This window comes from Galleria mellonella, unplaced genomic scaffold (genome assembly GCF_026898425.1).
Source record: "Galleria mellonella isolate WM207_F2 unplaced genomic scaffold, CSIRO_AGI_GalMel_v1 utg132, whole genome shotgun sequence".
NCBI classification, from domain to species: Eukaryota; Metazoa; Arthropoda; class Insecta; order Lepidoptera; family Pyralidae; genus Galleria; species Galleria mellonella.
In genome coordinates, this window is record NW_026441989.1 from 5,440,019 (window position 1) to 5,460,617 (window position 20,599).

Here is a 20,599-nt window from a genome sequence, read left to right on the forward strand (position 1 = left end):
CACTACTGAAAATAAGCCACCCCTTTGGGGGGGGGGGGGGAGGGGAGAGTTGCCAATAGTGCAACTATTTGGCTGGCGGATTGGCAACTTCAGTTAAGGCTTTGGAGATGTTTTAAGAGGGCCGCTGCTGCCTATCCCTCGCTGCTCTACCTAATAAATATTATATATTTTTAAATTGCCCCAATGGAATTTATAGATTTTATAAAACAGTCAAAAAATAATAATAATAAAGTAATATATACGAGGTCTGTCCGGAAAGTTCGTATAAAAGTGTTCTGGAATGCGAGAAAGAGGAGTGGGGAGGCCAGGTAAGCGCAGGACCCCTTCCTTATGTCCCTAACAATGCTTCAGTTCTGGTCTGACCGCCGTGCGGTGCGAACTGGCTTGTCACGCCATCTGTGAAGTTACCTCTTAACGAAACCCCGTCGGCATGGAGCCCGCTTCCGTTGAAGAGCAGCGCGTCGTAATCAAGTTTCTCTCGAAACTCGGCAAGAATGGCCGTGAAATTTTTGCCGATCTCAGAACAGTTTATGGGGATGATGCTGTGAAGGAACCAACCGTCCACAAGTGGCTAAAAAGATTCAGAGAGGGCCGAGAAAGAGTTCGATGTTCGGGGGATTGTCCATCAAGAATTCGTCCCTCCAGGCCAGACAGTTGATGGAAAATTCTACGTCGATGTGCTCAGACGCCTCAAAGCTCGTGTGGCACGAGTTCGTCCAGAATTGGCGCGAGAGGGGCGTTGGATTCTTCACCACGACAATGCCCCTGCCCACACCTCTCTTGTTGTCCGTGAGTTTTTGAGTAAAAATTCCATTACGGTGACCGAACACCCCCTATTCGCCGGATTTGGCCCCGTGTGACTTCTTCTTGTTCCCAAAAACCAAATTGGTACTTCGGGGGCGGCATTTGGGGGACATAAATGAGATAAAAAAAGCTACGACGGGGCAGCTGAGAAACCTACAACCAGAGGACTTTCAAGGAGCCTTCTCACAGTGGAAACGGCGTTGGCACAAGTGCATTATGTCACAGGGGGAGTACTTTGAAGGGGATAAAATTGATTTACCTGAATAATTGTAAAATAAAATTTTTAAAAAACTTTTATACGTACTTTCCGGACAAACCTCGTACATGTAAAAAAAAATTTGCTGAAGGTATATTTTTTATTTTATACAAAATATATATTGTTATTTCGATAAAAAGATACTTCTTAATGTTCAAAACGGTTTAGGAAACTACTACAGTTTAATTTCCTAAATCTTAAAAAGCAACAACAGACAGTTTATTATATTATTTATATTAAAATGATTGTTGTACCTACCTACTATAATAAATAATGATCTAGTCGGCGATTTATATTGCTGTTATTTGAAAAAAACAAATATTTACTTTGTAGTATATGTATAATTTATAACACATTCATAATTAGGACTCTTTAATGTCATTGTCATTATATTTTCTTTCTGGTCTTTTTATTAAATTTAATCGAAGCACGAGGTTCAAGACTTTTGTATACAAAGTTTTCCTGTACTGTGTGCAAGTCATATATTTGAATTGATCTAAAATATGAATTATATTTTACAATATTCCTATTTCATTATAACTATCTGGCATGCATAATAAAAGAATGCAAAGCAGTGTGAAATTATTTATCGTTTGTTTATTAACGTTGTAACTGAAAATAAAATACAAGCTTTATAAAATGAAGCCATTCCAATAATTTGAGTTAGTAGGCAAAGTTATTATTTTTTAATTCACATTGTGAACGGCGCTATTAAACTAAATGAACGTATGTCTTGCAGTCTCTGTAATTTAATATTATATTATTAGGTCTACCTTAGCTGAAATACGCGGAAGCGATCATCGTTAGAAGCCACTTTGTCAATTTTAAGTGAAGCTTCTGATTGCAAAGTTATTATAAATACTTCGCAAGCGAAATGTATTCTACGCGGGTGCACTTTATTTCAAAAAGTGAAAAAATAGAAAGAAGTAGAAGGTAAGTAGGATGTCAGCAATCGTGTCTGGAACTAAGAGACGTAGCTATTATCGCCGGAAGTGGGATATTGTTTCCGGAATCAATGATGCTACGTTCTCAACATACTCGCTTTTCGTGTATTCACATATTTCTGGAAATTTTACTAAAAGAATTAATAAGAAACGCAGCAGAAGTTTATCGACTGTAACTGGTCATGCCATAGTGCCGTCTAAAAGATGAAGAGAATAGAACCTTTAAAGCAGCTTTTCCAACAATGTAGTAGACAACACGCACGGTCCCCGCCTGATGTACGATTATCTACGAAACAGGTTAATAAATGACATCACACTCCATTCTATCAAACGCCTACTTCATTGATATTTGTTTGCACACTGCACAGCATTGTGATAGGAATAGATGTGGAATTTCTTTCTTTTTTTTTAAATATACATTTGTGCTCGTGTCAACGGTCATCGTGTCGAAAATTTTGAATTCGAGTGCATTTAATATTTTGTAATGTTATGTGAATGACATTGATGATATTTCAGTTGATATTTGACCACCAAATTCTGTCGTTTATTTTTGAAAAATTTATCGATCTCGTCTATCGTCTTGATTTTTATTCCTTTCTGTATTCGTAATGTTATTGGAGTGCCATGTTAGCCAAAATATTTCTTAATCGCCTTGGCTCTTCTTTTTTTGTATGATCCGTGTAAAATTTGTTTTATAATTAAATCCAATTCGAATATTAAGGTGACGGTGACTTTGTTGGTCAGTTATTTTAAAATTAAAATTTAATAACAGATTTAGTAGATAACAAAAAATAAATATTAAAAATTCATACATATAAGAATTTTAGTAAAATAAAACTAGATTGAGTAAAATCAATTTGACATGCGATTAAATAGTGATTAAATGTGGCGACGTTTCAATCGCGAGTTATATTTTAGATAGTAAGTAGTTAGGTAGTTATTGTAAAGAATAAATATAAGTAAATATAAATGTAAGTAATGCTGACTATTGCACACTAATGCTGATAAAATTGTTCGTGGGTATCGTGTGCACTTAATGGTTATTAGCTGTTGTTAGTTAGCTTACCGAGGTTTTCAGCACTGGCGTTGACATCGTATCGATGCGCCGGTTTGGAGTGCGGCGCGGGGGAATGTAGCGAGGTGCTCTTGTGTCGGCGAATTGTCGGCAGCCGGGATACAAAAGACGCATTGTTCTTGAACGACGCACTCATCACCCGACTGTCAAATATACATATACTTGTCAGTCGACACGACACTCGCAGCCTTGTTAGGGGTTTTAAAAAATATCTTCATATGTATGCATTTTAGAGATATTGTTGCGCGTGTATTTCAGTGGGTACATATACCAATTACTTTCAGTTTGTTTACTTTGAGACATTTCATATTGTAGTTATTGTTTTTTTTGAGCTTGGCTTATATTAATAGTAGATAGTATGCATGACCGAGCATGAGATGGTATATATGTTATATATATCATGAAAAAGTTGGCAACGAACAACTAAGAGCAAGAAAATCTTTGACTGACAAAAGTCTTTTGCTTTTTGGTCGGTTTGAAGAGTCGGATATGGCAGTGAATTTACAGGATACATGTTAGTCCTTAGGTATAACAATGCATGGGGATATCATGGGCGAAACAGTACATTATGTCATGTCCATGGTACTGCTCATATCTATAGGCGACGATTACCACTATTCATCAGATGGGCCGTTAGCTTGTTTGCCATTCTAAGTTGCATAAAAAAATTGATCTACCTATACAAAAAAAATTAAAAGTCGTTTATATTTTGTCTACCATTTTATTTGTGGCCAGTGTAATAAAATAATCATAATCTTAGATATTTACCTAGTCTGAGGGCTCGGAAGCGGCACTTGATGGATTTTCCATGTAGCCACACTCATGGAATGTTCGTCGGCAGCGTAACACCGCCATAATGCTTGAATGAGAGTAGCTGCTGGCTGGCGTCTCCGTATCATATGCTTTTGACGCTGTTGCTGTTGTACTTTCAAAGCAAATCCAGAACCCAAGATACCCTAGCAAATAATGGATTGTATTACAACCTATTGGATTAAATTAACTGGTTACGTAAAAGGACTGTACTCATATGTAAGTGATTCTCACCGCAGGGAGTGCGAAGAATGATATACCGAGCAAAGCACAAAAAGAAGCGATGAATTTCCCTTGCCAGGTCTGTGGCACCATATCACCATACCCCACAGTGCACAGCGTGATCTGCGGTAAAGACTTATTAGTTATTACTTAACTCTAATATAGAAAGATTCAGATATATTATTATTACTGGAAAGATAATAAATAATGATTCGGTACAATTATAATACTTTGACAATAGTAACAATTGGTCCAATAATTTTAAAAATATAATATTTTTTAATGTAATAGTGATCAGAATAACTGACGCGTATTTTAGTCGAGAAAGCTCGGCTAGTTTTGGAATAATAAGTAGTTATGAAACTTTAAACAATAAAATATTTTAACAATACTTACGACCCCCCACCATAAAGCTTCTGCAAAATTTTTGAATTTTGTGTCTGCCACGTCTTTTTCTGCTAAATATACTAAGAACGATGCAAATATCAGCCCGAGGAATCCTATATATAGTGTTGTGATTAATTCCTGAAAAAAAAAAATCAATTTAAATAGATTTTAAGTACATGTATGTGAAAACGATTTTTTGTACAAATATCTAATATTATTCATAAACCTTGACTATAAAATATTAAATCTCAATGTAACGATTAATATAAATAACAGTAAATATGTTACATAATTTTTATAGTAGATTAGATGAGAATAGGATGGGCTTTTTTTAACGAATGATAATGGAATGGTAACCCCGCCGGCGCTAATGGCTGACGAGGCATCAGTGGGAGATGATAGGTGAGGATGAAGCAGTTCAGTTAGCCCATCGTGATGAATACAATACAATGGAGGAGGACCTAATAGGGCATATTGCTAGGAATGGGGCTGTCAAACTCCATTGCATACAATCTCTTTCCCCCCGAATAGGATGGGCTATACTGATTGATTAGAATAACAAAATAGTTTGACTTTCACGATACCAAATGCTCCGTGAACTCTATATTTCATAATGATGGGATAAGCCGTTAAGAGGTCAAGAGGTACTAACTAAGCTTTCATATCTCTAATGTTATAGTTGTAAATAGTAATGGATTCTTTTTTGATATTTACACTTAAATTTTTGTCCAGCTCTACCCAAAATTAATGTTAATATTGTTACGAAATTTTTGTAACAAACAAAGTTTTGCACTAAAGTAGTAATTTGGTAATATACCAACCTAAATATATAAATAGGTATATGTAAGTCGTGCAAAGATTACTAACAGATTGAACGGAGGGCTATTAAATCGAGATACGCGGAGTTCATACTAAGGGATTTTTCTGCTACATTAGATAAGTTGAATGTAATAAAAGCTGTGATTTATAAAAGTGAATCTTCTTTCTCTTTGATATTGTGAAAATAAAAAGGAAAATAATGCCACCAATTTCCTTAGATAGAACTCATTATAATTAGGTATTTCAATTCGAAGGCAATAAAAAAACAAATTTTTTGCAATGCAATTATGTGAAATATTTGCTACCTGATTCGAAACTGTGTTTTATATATGTTTCTTGTAATCAATAGTGTTTACTCTTGTGTTTATGTCCCATTATTTTTGCCATAGACTAATTTTTAAAATTTTATTGTTAAAAATACAGGTAATTGACGTCCGTTAAAACCTCTCTGGTTTTGCAGGAAGAAAACTCTTACAAATAACTCAGAGTTTAAATAAGTTAAGACTAGGCTCCGAGCAGCGATCTAATAATTTGCTTGAAGATGCCTCGTTTAGAGGTGAAACAAGTGTCGTAAAACGTGCGTGAACAAAATGGCAGTCGGAAATTGATGGCTAATATGGAAGGTTTTGAAACTTCTGTTAGTACTAGTGATAGTCAATCGTCAAGTGTTTGTAATTATACACATACTAATGGTAGCGGATTTATACAAAATAATTGTAATCAAATAACCAGAAATAAAATAAACACAGAAATTTTGGTAGCAAAGAAATAAAAAAAAAATAATGCAATTTATTTTTCTGCTCAATTTTTAATGAATGTATGGATGATGCTCAAGATTTGTCAACATGATAGAATGCAGTAAAGCGAATAATAATAGGTAATTAAAATAATGATCTATACTCAGATTTATATTCTATAATAATATTAATTGTGTTATTCTGAACAAAAATATTGATTGAGTTTGGTCCGGATCTTCAGACAGGTCAACACGACTGATATTCGACTGATATCCTGTTCGATATTTTTATTATAGGTTATTCGAAAATATTATTGTCCTTATATGACAGTCGTAAGAATTGTATTTCATGTATATTCGGTCTGACCTGGAGGTATCATATAACTTTAACCTGTATAATCAGAACAACTGTTAGTATCAAGATATCGAGTCCCACCTTGTTGTATTTGTTGTTGAGTGTATCTACCTACTTGGAAGCCAAAGGAAATTGCGGTCCGCTTTGCTTACTCAGCATGGTTATGCAAGAGCTAAACTTATCGTTCGAACAAGGCTAACGAGGGTCTACTTATTATCGTAAATAAATATTTCATTGCGGTAGAATGGTTGGAATATCATTGAAGAGAAGAAAAGGTCATAAAAAGAAATAAGTATATTGACAAAACCAGTTATTTTGATTTAAAAACCAAACTACTGAATAGATGTTGATTTTTTTTATTTTTCTAATATGAATGAATATCCTTTCAAATAAATAAGTCTGTTTACAAATGGCAAAACTTTTGAGGTAGCAAACATAAAAAATACAACCGAATTGAGAAAATTCTTCTTTTTGTATTGGGTTAAAAAATATGATGCGTTATATGTTGACGTAGGGTGCTTTAAATTGTGCTTTTTATGTTTATACGGAATAAATATATATTTAAAAGATAATCGATTTGTGTTAGTTGTGTTCTAGTGTTTAATAATAAACGTTATTTATTAACACATTATCAAAAAAAGATTAGTTCGATTACTCAGACTAACGTTAGAAAAATGTCACCGGCGAGGCTTGAGGACTAGCCACTCTGTCGTGCAATATATTACACTTATAGTGATAATTGAAGTTATAGTTCATTTATTAGTAAGTTACAATACCTTCTAATGTGCATTAAAAGGTATTGCACTTACTACACTATAGTGTCATAAGTACAAAATAATATTTTGTGATTTATCTACAATAATACTTTTAATTCTATGAGATTTTTCTTATTTAGGTATAAGTTCTCGTATGTACAGAATCCATAAGGTGTCTTTTCTAAGTACTTCTATGTTACAAGGTTAGCCACGTTTTTTGTGTATGGACATGTAGAAATTCCATTTTCTACTTGAGACAAAACCTATGTTAATTTTGGTTTTTGTTTTGTGACTGCTGTATCTAATTTGGGGTATCCTTTAAGTATATTGGGTCGTAGTATTGAGAATAAGACAGATTGAATACTGAGGCGGCGTAGGCTCCTCAATATGCGCAGAAAGATCTATGAGGGAAGTAAAGAGAAGAGGTAAATATTATATTGTATATTTGTATCTATAACGAGTCTATGATGGTGTTCATGTTAATAGATGAAGGTTACCACGTTACCTTAGATCAGACGTCACTTTGTTTGTTTTTCTCCTGAAATAGTATTTTATATATATATATATATATATATATATGTATATGTATATATATATATATATATATATATATATATATATATATATATATACATCAAAACGTTCGTGTTGGCATAAAATCAGAATATATTGTATATTATTTATGAGTAATTACGTCAAGTTAAGTTTAGTTTGTGTTATTAATTAAGGAAAAGATAATGTAATAATAAGTACAGTTTTGTGTACGACATAGGTAAGTACTTATATAGCCAAGTGCCTGATATATATTTTACTGTTTACGCCTTGTTTACGCAACAAACTATTATATTATAATCTATGACGCAACTAGTGTACAGATGTGTAAACAGTAAAATATATTTGTATTATATTGTATATTTACTTTAAAATTAGTATTTAAAACCTAGTTTTTAAACTATGTAAGAGCTAATAATTATGCCTAATCCGGCCTTATACATATATACTCTGATAATTTGTATTTTTTTTAATATCTTTATCTAAGATGGACTACCTATTTAAATTTCTTACCCATATATTAAAATAAATCCTGGTAATTTTTTTTAAATACCTACTAATAGCGTATCATGTTATTTAAATAAGTTTTCTAAGCTTAAGACACCCTTATTCTATTTATTGTAATAGTTCTTAATAAAAATAGAATAAAGGTAGAAAATAGAAGGAAGATTTGTTGGCTCATCAAGAAGAGTTCGCCAAGATAAGTATGGTGGTTTTTTCTTGACTACATTAGTAGTAACTAATAATATAGGAAGTAATTAAGTCAATTAGTCGTTTAATAATTTCTTAATTTCTTCTCTATCTCAATTATATATAGATTGGTCGATAACTGCTCGTCTTTCTTTTAGCACTCACTTATTATTCAGTAAATATATATATACATAATAATTTTATAAACATAATTCTGTAGGTAAATTAGGAGTATATGGAATAAGTATATTGGAATAAAAATTTGGTTTAATCATGTAACTTTTTATAACTTTTTATAAATTTGAAAAACTTATTTAATTTTAAAACATGTTATTAGATAAATTGGAAAACTATGTATTATCTAGTGCAGTCATGGGGAAGAAAGGAGATCGGGTGGCAAACTCTTACCATGCATGCAGTGAAGGGTGACCCTTAGCTAATCAGCGGATGCGGGTGGCTTAGGACCGTTCTTTATGGCGGTCTGTGAGGGAGGTCTATTTAGCAATGGTGTAAGATTGATGATAATAATTGTGTTTATACCTATTGTAGTGCGAGAAAAGCGTTACTTTGACCATGTATAAGAATTATTGACTATACATACATTTCGATAGAGGATTAGACTGTCCATATGACTAGATAGACAATATCTACCTAAAGGAAAAATCAAGCAAGAGACACGTATTGTACGTAGTTCTGAAAATAGATAAAAATTAAGGTATGTATGTTTGAGTATTAAGTTTTCTGTGCCTACCCCGAAAGGGGACTAGCATAAAGATAGATAAATGGATGTATGTAGTAATTATTTATTAATTTATGTTTAGTAATAAATAAATAAAGTATATGTAAATCCGTTAACATTGAACATCTGTTTTATTTAAATTACGGTTTATGCTAAACTCGTACTCGTTGCTTGCGCGCGTAGTTCATATACAAGCTATACTTATAATTAATTCACGTCGTCGGGTAAGGGGGATAGAATCGCCCAAGGACCTCTCCTTAATCTTCGAACCTATTTAATAATTATGAAGTATTAATACAACAGGTTAATTAGTCTCAGATTAGGTGTAAAAGAAATATTAAATAACGACTTTTGTCTATTGCTTCGTGAACGTATAATTCTTAAACTTCCGTGAGGGGACGAAATACGAGTACTAATAAGTGAGTGCTTAAAAACCTAGGATTTCCATTAATTCTTGGTGCTTCTGATTTTACGTTAACTCTATTATACTACTCTAGTAATATTACTATTATTTTATTAAATGAGAAAACAGTCAAATAGTAGTTAATCTAGTGCAATGAGTGATTCGGATGAAATTTTATTAAAATTTTTATGTCATATATTATTTTATCTATTATTAGAAGTTATTTAAATCTATTAATTTTTATAATTTTTAATTTATTATTTTTGACACTCATTAATTACTCTCCTCTAAGTATTTGATTTTAAATCCAGGATAGTGGCGACAGAACAGTGTAGACAGAATAGCGGAACAAGAGCACTACTACAAGTAAGAGATGCTTGTGAGCGTAGGTCTTTACTCTCTTGACACGTACTCTTTTTGAATAAAGTTTTTCAATGTAAAGTGAAAAGGAACCATAATAAAAAATCTTTTTTTTAACTATTCTAAAGACACTAAATAATTATATAATATTAATTGGTTATAATAATACAGATTAGTTGATTAGAATTATTTTGTTTCCGCTACCATCAGAATGCGTGCGCCTGCCAATACTTGAAGATGTATTTTTAAGAGGAGTATTTTTTTTATTAATTAATTTACATATATTGACATTAGTTATAGAGGTAGATTAAAATTGAATGTAGACGTAGTTTAAAATATTTATACTAGTACCCTCTTATTTCTATAAATATAATTTAAATAGGTATTAGCGTGCTTTGTTACTTTATTTTAAATTGACCTTATTTATAAAAATGTCAAAGCTGTCATATAAGTTTATGATGACTTGATTTTAGCTATTGAACTATTTTATTTCTTTTTTGTAACAAACCCCAATTTTTTTTCGAAAAGAGTTGAGATACGCCAAAGCTATGTTGGGGTGAAATATTTCTATCACTAGGCTGACTATAAAAAAACATGAAAGCTGGAAAAATCCAAGATAGCGAACCAATAAAATGGTGTAACTTTTAAATTATCGGTCTGATTGATTTCGTTGAAATGCATATTCGTAGGATACCGCATGTAATTAATCTTCGTATAAAAGTGAAAAAATAACAACAAGATGATACGTGAACGAAAATAAATTTAAAATTTTCGAGACTTTAAAAAATTAGAATTTGTGGCATAGTAGCGGACATGTTAGCAATTTCTAATACTCGAATGGTGTGTCGAAAGGTCAGACTACATGGCAACTCCATAGCTCACATATTTGATTTCTATAGCGCGGTGATGGAACATGATTAATGAAATATTGCGAGCATTAAAAATTTTCCCCAATTTTACTATAATTACGAAGGTATACCTCAACAGATGGAAAATGGTGTTTTTTCTTTCACATTTTTAATCAAAGACTGATGTGACTATGTCTAATATTACACTTAGGTTTTAGAGGAATTTTGTCCAAATTAGCTGATCATATTCATACAGGGGGTGAAGAGTTTTTTCGATATAAGTATTGTTTATGGCTGACTTGATCATTTAAAAAGCAGGTTATACAATTTATTTAACTTATTTCTGGCAACCTTATCCATTTGTCAGCACAAAAGGAGCTTTCCTTCTGGGTATTCTGTGTTATTGTAAAGTATGGTAGGTGATGTAAACTGTAAGCAGAAGCTTTGAACGCTGAAGAATCTATAATGTAAGAAAATGTTTATTTTATATATTCATAAAATATAACTTATTAAATCAGAATAGTATTTTAAATATTGGTATTTTCATATTTATTATAATTTTGTGTTAATATAGTACATAATATGAACTGTTATTTTATCTGTGTTCTTTGTATAAGTATGTAATAATTAATATATTTCAGATTTAATAATTTTATATACATTTTTACGTTTTGAATTTTACGTTATGAATTTATTTTCATAATAATTAATGAATTTATAAAATAAGTGTTAGTCAGTGGCGATACCCTTTTGGAAAGGGCAGTTATGTTTGAAACGTGCAACTGAATGGTATTGTGAAATATTATATCAAGAAAAGCAGAGAATTATCTTTTATCGAAATCCGAAAACGATAACCAATAGTAATTCAGTTGAGTGAGTTTCTCGAACATTACCAACCTATTAATAATTTAGTTTTCTGTTTATACAATTACTAATAATATTCCTTGTGTATAATTTGCTAAAGATGCAATGTTGCTCACCTACGTCTAACCTACATTCACTACGTAGGTACAACTAGGTACGTAAAAGTAGCCTGTAGATATCATAACTCGTATGTATCGATTACTACAAAAATATAGAAATTATTAGGTATATTGAATATACAGTTATAGGGAACTCGACGTATTTCTTGTAGAATGTGATAAAATAGCCAAAATGAATCATTAATGTCCCATAGGTTTTGTTTTTTAATTATTATTTTTATTTTTTCCAAGAGATAACATCTCCCCTTTTAAGGAGAGGAGATGGCAAACTAACCCCCGGCAGAAGCACAGTCGGCCAGGGTTTAGGGTCTCAGGGAGAGAAACCGGCGTACAATGCGGGCAGAATCTAAGAGCACCACTTTTTGCATCTTTCCCGGGAGTGAGCCGCCTCGGAATCCCAATCGTCTGAAATGTTGCTCCAGACTAGTTGGGATAAGACCGTTCACCAACAAAACGATTGGAATGGAACATTGGACGCCACCCCCCACATTTCGGTCACCTCGTGAGTCAAGTCGAGATATTTTCATTTTCTCTCGGTTTCGGCTTTCACGAGGTTCTCGTCATGCGTAATTATTAATATTATTATTTATTTTATTTAATTAGCAAGCAAATACATTCAAAAATTAAGGATTTTTAGTACCACTTAAACCTCTTGGACTTGTGTGTGGCACTTTACATTTTGTTCTCAAATACTAAGTACTGACATTAATATTCTGTTGTTTAAATAAACCCAGATTCTGCATAAATAAAAAAAGAATGGTCATAATTGGACCTACTTTCCACTTATAATGAAAGCTGATGACCTTAACCAAGCTCCGAAAGTCATTAATATTCAAAATTACTAAACAGTTTTAAATCTTAAGCCAAAAAGAAGATAAATCGTTTAAAAATTTTCATGTTAACTTTTCCTCATTTAAATGAGGGAATTATGTATGCAATTTGTTAATTAATAACAAATTGCAATCGGCTTTTAAAAAAATTATAAATGTCAATACAAAATCATGAATGTGTAAATTTTTGAGAATTAAATTAAACAATTTTTCAAATAAATTTTTTTAATCAAGATTTTATATGTCTCTTTCAGTATACTACCTGTTAAGTTCTTTATTTAAAATTCATAGTAAAAAATGGTGAGATATGGTTAATTATTTAAATGATCCAATTAATTTATCATCGACTATATCTATCCAAACATTAAGAATAAAATCTAAATTTGGGTGTGGTCGGTTCAGCCAGGGTCGATCATGCATAGATGCATATGCATAGATAAATGCATAGATAAATGCATAGATAAGTATGCATTTAGAGATCAAATTCAGGTATAACTCGGTGATCTTGCATCATACATTAAAGTAATGGCAAAGACTATTCTCTACCTGCACCAAGTAAAAAATAAATTCATTGTATAGTTGGTGTGTTTATTGTACATTTATCTTTTTGAAGAAATGATATGTGAATTTGTTATTATAGTACATTTTTGACTTGGGCAACAAATCGATATGAAAATTTTGAAACGCTTTTATCTTCTTAAGGTTTAGATTTAAAATTGTTAATTGTTAAAGTATCTGCTTTCAATAAAAGTAGAAAGTAAATCTGTCTAATGGATATTTTTTTAATTATACGTAAAAATAGGGGAATTACATGGGATTGTTAACAAAAAATCGTAAAAACAAATATCTCAAAATTGTTGACTTTTTGTTTTGATACGGGATGTTAAATTCTATTTAAGCTGTTCTATTACGTCTTGCAACGAACGTATTAAGTTCCCAGTAAAACTAGTTTAAAATATGTAGGGTATCTAATTTTATAATTAATTAATTACTTGAGTATTAAATCTTAACTTTGACTTAACTTTTTATTTCAGTTGAAAACTATTTTTAAATATCTATAGTATTTATTTATATAGTTAAAATATATTTCTATTAACTATTTGTAGGCTTATCACATCATGAATGTGTAAGTAATTATTATATGTATATATATTATATTACGTAAAGTGACATATACGAAAATACTTAGTCGATGAATAATTTAAATACCAGCGGCAGACTGGGATGACATTATCCATCGAGGGGACAGACAACAGGCACGGTTCATAATGGAAGCATTAGCTGGGCATTTCTCATTAAATCACGTGCTTTGCAAAATGAGATTGTGCGGAGTTTACAAAAGTCCGGGAAATATATATATATATATATATATATATATATATATATATATATATATATATATATATATATATATATATATATATATATATATATCCTGTTGCAATTATTGTTTTATTGGTACATAATATATAATAGACACACCGAAATGATATCAATGAAATATTTACATAATGTTATATAATCATGCTTATATATTTTGAGACGCCCTTAGGAATGTACCATGAATGAATGAAAACTCTTTACCGTTTCCCTCAAAACATAAAAACGAGTACAATTACATAATAATATGTAGAGAACAAAGCAGCATTACATGGTATACCTTTCATATCTATTTGTATTAAGAATAATCAGTGCATGCTTTGTTATATTCAGGTGTAAAGGATCTGATAGGCTACGGTAACCGCTTACCATCAGGTGAGTCGTATGCTTGTTTGTCATCTCAGTGGTATAAAAAAAATCTGATAGAACGATAACTGATTTATATCCCTTTAGATAAAAATTTACCATAAAGATGTAATACGAAATTTTAATTCGTACTACGAATCGTATAATGACAATGCTATCTATGCTACTTATTACTAATTTTTAATATTAATCTTACGAATATTTAAATGAGTATAATCATTTGGTTTTATTTAATTTTTAACCAACTATATGAGACTGAGAAATAATAGGAAACGCGATAAGGATTACGGAAACAATTAATTACAGCGCTGTTAAAGCTATATGGTGATACACATAGCTAAAGTTATCTTTACGTTAGGGCAGGGTTTCCTTTGTACTGACCTACATGCATATGTAAATACCTCGAAAAACATTCTACTTTCCGTAATATTACTCAAGCAAGACTGTAATTTATCTAGTTTAGGCTAGTGGTTTTATTTCTATCTATTTGTTCCTAATCTATCATGGATTATAAAGATCTGTTCGTAAACATACCCAAGTATATTTTCACTATCAATGTAATATTATTTGTACATAATGTTTTTTTTTATAATATCATTGTATATTGTAAATAAAATGTGGGACATAATATGTATACGCATAGAACTATGTAGTTGTAAATATTACCATCATTCGATTTTACCTATTAAATAGTTACTTTTGGTACGGAGTTTCTTCGTGTTGTCAAATTTGTTAAGTCGGATTGGAACGAAATCGATAGATAAAATAGACACTTTTTATTGTTGGATTCACAAAAATATTTGCGCTTTTTATTATTATAGTAGTAGTAGTTTATTGGACCTGGCAAACATTGATTTGTTCTCTATTTGAGATCTACGGATTCATTTTTCTTATGGGGATAAACACTATTAATTCTACAAGTCAAATAATACACATTACAAAATTTCGTTAAAAACCATTGAGCAGTTTTAAATAAGCGTGGACGAATATCGCACACAAGATTTTTATAATAATTATTATCTTAAATAATATTTAATTTATAATAAAATAAAATTCACGTGACCTGTCGGTGGGCGTAGACGACGGAGCCTAAAAGTTTCCAGGTGCCTCCGCGCCGGTCCATGCGCACCATACGAAGTATCTGGAAGAAGCGCAGTCCTCTTAGCGCTGATGCTGCGAACACCTGCCCAGAAGAGCCCATACCCAGCACCACTAGCGACGCCAGGATCGTTGTAACATCTAACAGAAAAAAAAACATTTGTGTTCTTAAAATTCCTTTGTTGTGCAGGATTCATGAGTGCAAAGATGTCCAACTTAAGTTGGTCTTAAGGGTCCCTACAACCCATATTGATCTAGCAATTTATATTTCACTGATAAAGTAAATCATGGACTTCATTCATTTATCAAGCGACTGCAAAAAAGTAAGACATTAATAATTGAAGGCCAGTTGAATAATTTCGGGAGGTTCATTTTATTGTTCCCAGTTGGGATATCGTGCGGCCATATTTGGCGGTTAGTACGGTCTCGAGCGGGCCGGCTCCCCAGAGACTGGAATGGCGGTCGCACGAAACTATTGCCGCTGGAAGGAGGAAAATGCGAAGGTCACAGCAGATTGGTCGCACCTGAAATAGGGTCACTTCGTCACGGTTTATAGACGGATCGTGACTTTTACTTGGAAATGTTGAGAATGAAAGAACACTTGACGCGTAGTCTACAATATTTTTTGTAGAAAATAGGCCTTTTCATATTTGTTTGGTAGTTTCTTCAATTTTCTCTAGCAATTCTTGTTGTGATACTGAATTTTTGGAGTGAAGGAATTTTGTTACACTGACATTAGGTTAAATAGAAGGCATACAGATAAAAAGGGAAACATTTACATTCACGAGTATGTCTGTTTATTGGACTGGGCATTTTTTATGTATATATTTATAATAAAATAATAAAAGTATCAATATCAGTTTTTAGACCAAGTTTCGTTTAGTTTAAATTAAAATAAAAATCTTTGACGGCCTTGGTAGTATAGCGGTTTGACACATTGTCTCATTTTCCGGCTATTGCAGATTCAATCTCCGCATAATACACACATTTGTATTCATGAATGTGTTTGTTGTATTGATCTGGGTCTTTTATATATAATATAGGTATGTATTTCCAAAAAAGTATTTAAGTATGTTTATTAGTTGTTTAGTATATAATAATATTATATAATCATGGTTATAAGATCTGTTTAGTTTTAAGGACTTGATGACACTGCATAGAAATAGTTTAGGTTATGTAGATTTATATTATTTATTATGGACACTTATGACATGGATTTTTTGGGATAATATGGTGACTATTCATCTCTAGGGGATTTAAAAATCCTGTTATATACGAATCATAATGTGATTTACTTTGTATGACTTGCAAATATAAAGGCACTAATCCGTTAATATTACGCCCTCAATACGAGAGCTTTATTAAACGGCTAGCGATGCAAAGCAAATCCTATTACGATTCATGTAACATGGGCCTTATAAATTTTAGGAGTGAGAGGAAAGGATTGTAAGTTACGGGGACTAGCGGCCCCTTTGCTATCAGTGAATGGTCGCGTGGAGGTCGACCTAATAGGGTATTTGTTTGGTCTATCTCCACGCGAGCCTCCCTGGGGTAATAGTAGCCTGGGTGGGTAATTTTCGATGTATTTGTAACGATGGGTTAACTGACCTGCTTTCATCCTGTCCTATTATATCTCACTGGTGCTTTGTCAGCGTATATCAATAACAGAGGCGGGGTTACCGTTTCATTATTATCCATTAAAAGAAACCTTACGTTATTTATTTTTGTACTTAGATTTGACGGCATATTGAAATTAATACCATGAACACATCATTATTGTAAATCGCGAAATACGCTCACGTGTTGCCATTCTCTTCAGAAGCGAGGATAATGGTGCTATTTGTATATTGCGTTGGCTATTTAATTGCAAAATAGTAATATACGTATTGTTCTTCGCCGGAAAAATAGATATATGTACTATGAAAATTAAAGCAATTATAAACCTACCATTTCTACCTAAATATATGCTACATACCTATGATTTATTATTACCAGATTATAGAATGAGCTTCCTGTCGAGGTTTTTCCAAGAGATTACAGCATAGGATTATTCAAAACAGAGGTAAAGAGGTTTCTGCAGGGTCAGTGACGCGCGCGTAATGCCCAGTATTATTGTGTTCATAGGCTACGGTAAGGTCGCTTAACATCAGGTGGGCCGTAAGCTTGATTGTCACCTCAGCAGTATAAAAACGATATTTTTATATTTTATGTTATCTATCTATCCATTTAAGAGCTGCGCTCTTGTCGGTGGAGCTCTTGCCACTCACTACGATTTATGTTATTATTTTATGTTATAACTATGTATAATTTACAAATAAGTATATCCATTTTGGACTACCTAAAAAAGAAAACTAAAACGTTTTTCGATTATTTCTAATACAAATGTATGGACCAACAATATCCAAAACTCTCCCAAATTTGTTTCCAATCCCTGATTACTTGTTAAGATATACCGCTGTTACAGATGTACGAACAAAGTAGCACCGTAAGGGTCCTTTTGTACAATTTTGGAACGGAAATTGTATGTATTCTATATTAAATTGTAAAACGTAAAAGAGGTTTACGTTTGGGTGTTCTAATTTTGATATTTCCCTTTTTTCATCGACGGTAAAAAGCATTATTATGTTTTAAATTAATTGGGTAAAGGTATATACTCGTATATGTTTAAAAATAAATAGGTATGGGGAAAAAATAAATATTTTTACAAATAATAGCTGTCTATAAAATAAATATTACGTATTTCACTATTGTACATTACCTGAGTAACAAGTAATTTAGATATATTACGGCATAAAATACGTAACTCAAGTATTATTAGACTGCATCTGTCCTATTAAGGTTATCGTTTAGACGCAGAACATCTGTGCCTTTTATTCTTAAGTCCTTAGAGTGTTACGACTATCAAATGTACAGGCATAAAATAAATTTTATATCTATTGGAAAAAAAGAAAATAAAAATTGTTAGATCTGAATGGAAATATCGTTCGTCTTTCAAGTGACGTGATTGATGGACCGTGTTCGGCCGCAGGCATTTTTGGTTGCAAAATATTTGGTTATAATTTCTTTTTCAATGATAATATATTTTATAGACGTTTAAAATAATTATAGAGAATTACCGTTTTGAAATCTAAATTTCAGGCTACTTTATAGATTGCAAAAGCTTCAAGTTATCCAGCGAGCTATGGAGATGGCTGTGCTCGGAATCACTTTGCGTGATAGAATCTGAAATAAGTATATTCGCAGAAGAACTACAGTAACCGATATAGCCCGAAGGATAAGTAAACTGAAGTGGTAGTGGGCTGGTCACATAACTCGAATAACCGACAACCGATGGGGGTAAAAGATTCTTGAGCAACGACCTGGTCCGTACGACCTACCAGTGCAAACGCAGTTTAGGATGACCCCCCCCCCAATAAATGAAGTGATGTGCAGAGAGTCAGCGGATGCAAATGGCTTAGAACTCTTCCTTATGGCAATCTATAGGGGAAGCTTATAATCAGAAGTAAAAAGACAACGGCTGATATGATGATGATGATGTTGATGAATGTATATAATCCAAGATTTGAAGTCCATTCTTACATACTTTTTGGAAAAAAAAAATATATTCTATTATCTCATTACACTTACTTGTAATTGTTTATATTTATAATAAGTTTACTATTGTAATCTTTTGGAGAAAACAATAAAGAGTATTATAAGATAAGAGCCTATCTTACTTAATATTTATTTCTTTCTGGGAGTGAACGCTGATTACGCGAATAGGAAAAGTACCCACTAGACAGATTTTAACCAGGGATAAAACACTAAGGTAGTCTATTGAAGACAATAGTTTGAATCGTTAATAAAACTATCGATATTTTTTATTTGCCTTTGGGCTTTCTGAGACTTATATTGTGTAAAAGGCGGGAGTTGGTTGAACATTCACTTTATAGGTCGTTCCTCGGGGCTTAAAGTGCCTTTAACAGTCACCTCCCGGGCATAACAGTCAGAGAAACTTTAAAGGCCAACAGATCGCTAACAGTGACAAGAGTTTGATTTGAAAAAAGGCTGAAGATGTATCTTAAAAGATCACGAGTATTATTCGTGGCTTTGAAATGCTGATAAAACTATCAGCACATTGAGCATGTCATTGGAGGTTATGGTTTGGGAATTTGAGCATTTTCCTTTCAATTCTTACAAAAAAGAAAACGCGAACCATTTGAATTGTATTTCATGCATAATTATTGTGTATAACCCGGTGGTTCTTCAAAGACTGACATCATCTGCATAAATTATAAACAAATCAAACAATTTAAATAAGTAATATTTATGAACGATAATTTTAGGAAAAATTATTACCTAACATTTTAAATTGCTACTAAAGATGTTAGGTATTCATAAATGATATATTGGTAAATATAACTCTACCATTAAAAATCTATGTATTTTTATATTATATTTGTGAATGGTTCAAATATTTCGTTACCTCTAATAAAAATAAATATAATAGCATTAAATAACTCTAAATGATAAATGTACCTAATTTCAAAATATATAAAATTGTGTTCTCTTCAAATACTCGTATGTTTCTAGGGCTCCATACCGAAATGGTACAAAGGAATCCTTATGGTTTGTCTTTGTCCGTCCGTTCGTACGTCTGTTAAAGCGTTATATCTCAGCATGCTAATGATTGAAAATTTTTAATAGTTTTATATATCATTGGCCCGCATACAATAGAAATAAATGGAAAATATTTTTAATTAAAGAAAATAAAAATATTTGAGTAAGGGACTCTAAAGCGGATGAACAAAATATCAAAAGCGATTTACTTGTCCAAGTGAGGCATCACATTGCATTTGCACATTTTAAAACTGATTTTTAGGGTTTATTTTTATGCTGCGTACCCTAACGCAGTACCTTTCCTCTCCAAAGTTTCTCCCCCCCCTTTCCTCTCCAAAGTTTCTGAAGCGAAGAGTCTGGAATAATTACAGTTTATAATGGTATATGTGAATATTACAGGAAAAATAAATAGATGTTTTTAACTAGTACTGTTTTTGAGAAATTATCAAAAAACCTCCAAAAAGTTACGATTTATATTTATTTATAATAACTAATAGGTGTCAATTTCGTATAAGAAATGCAATAAAGGTCATTTTATATCATATATAAATATATATATGTAAAGCTTTTATATTTTTGTGTACACTT

General features: G+C 32.0%; 1 protein-coding gene across 1 annotated transcript in view; it reads right to left on the reverse strand.

The window, feature by feature from the left end:
* LOC113518284 (potassium voltage-gated channel subfamily KQT member 1) overlaps positions 1-20,599 on the reverse strand; it is a 68,352-nt gene that overhangs the window by 29,878 nt on the left and 17,875 nt on the right. The window contains exons 5-9 of the mRNA XM_052903042.1: positions 15,378-15,553; positions 4,508-4,636; positions 4,124-4,234; positions 3,848-4,035; positions 3,071-3,222 (exon numbers count right to left, since the gene is read on the reverse strand). Of these exons, the coding sequence (XP_052759002.1) occupies positions 3,071-3,222; positions 3,848-4,035; positions 4,124-4,234; positions 4,508-4,636; positions 15,378-15,553 (756 nt within the window). The remainder of the gene's footprint in view (positions 1-3,070; positions 3,223-3,847; positions 4,036-4,123; positions 4,235-4,507; positions 4,637-15,377; positions 15,554-20,599) is intronic.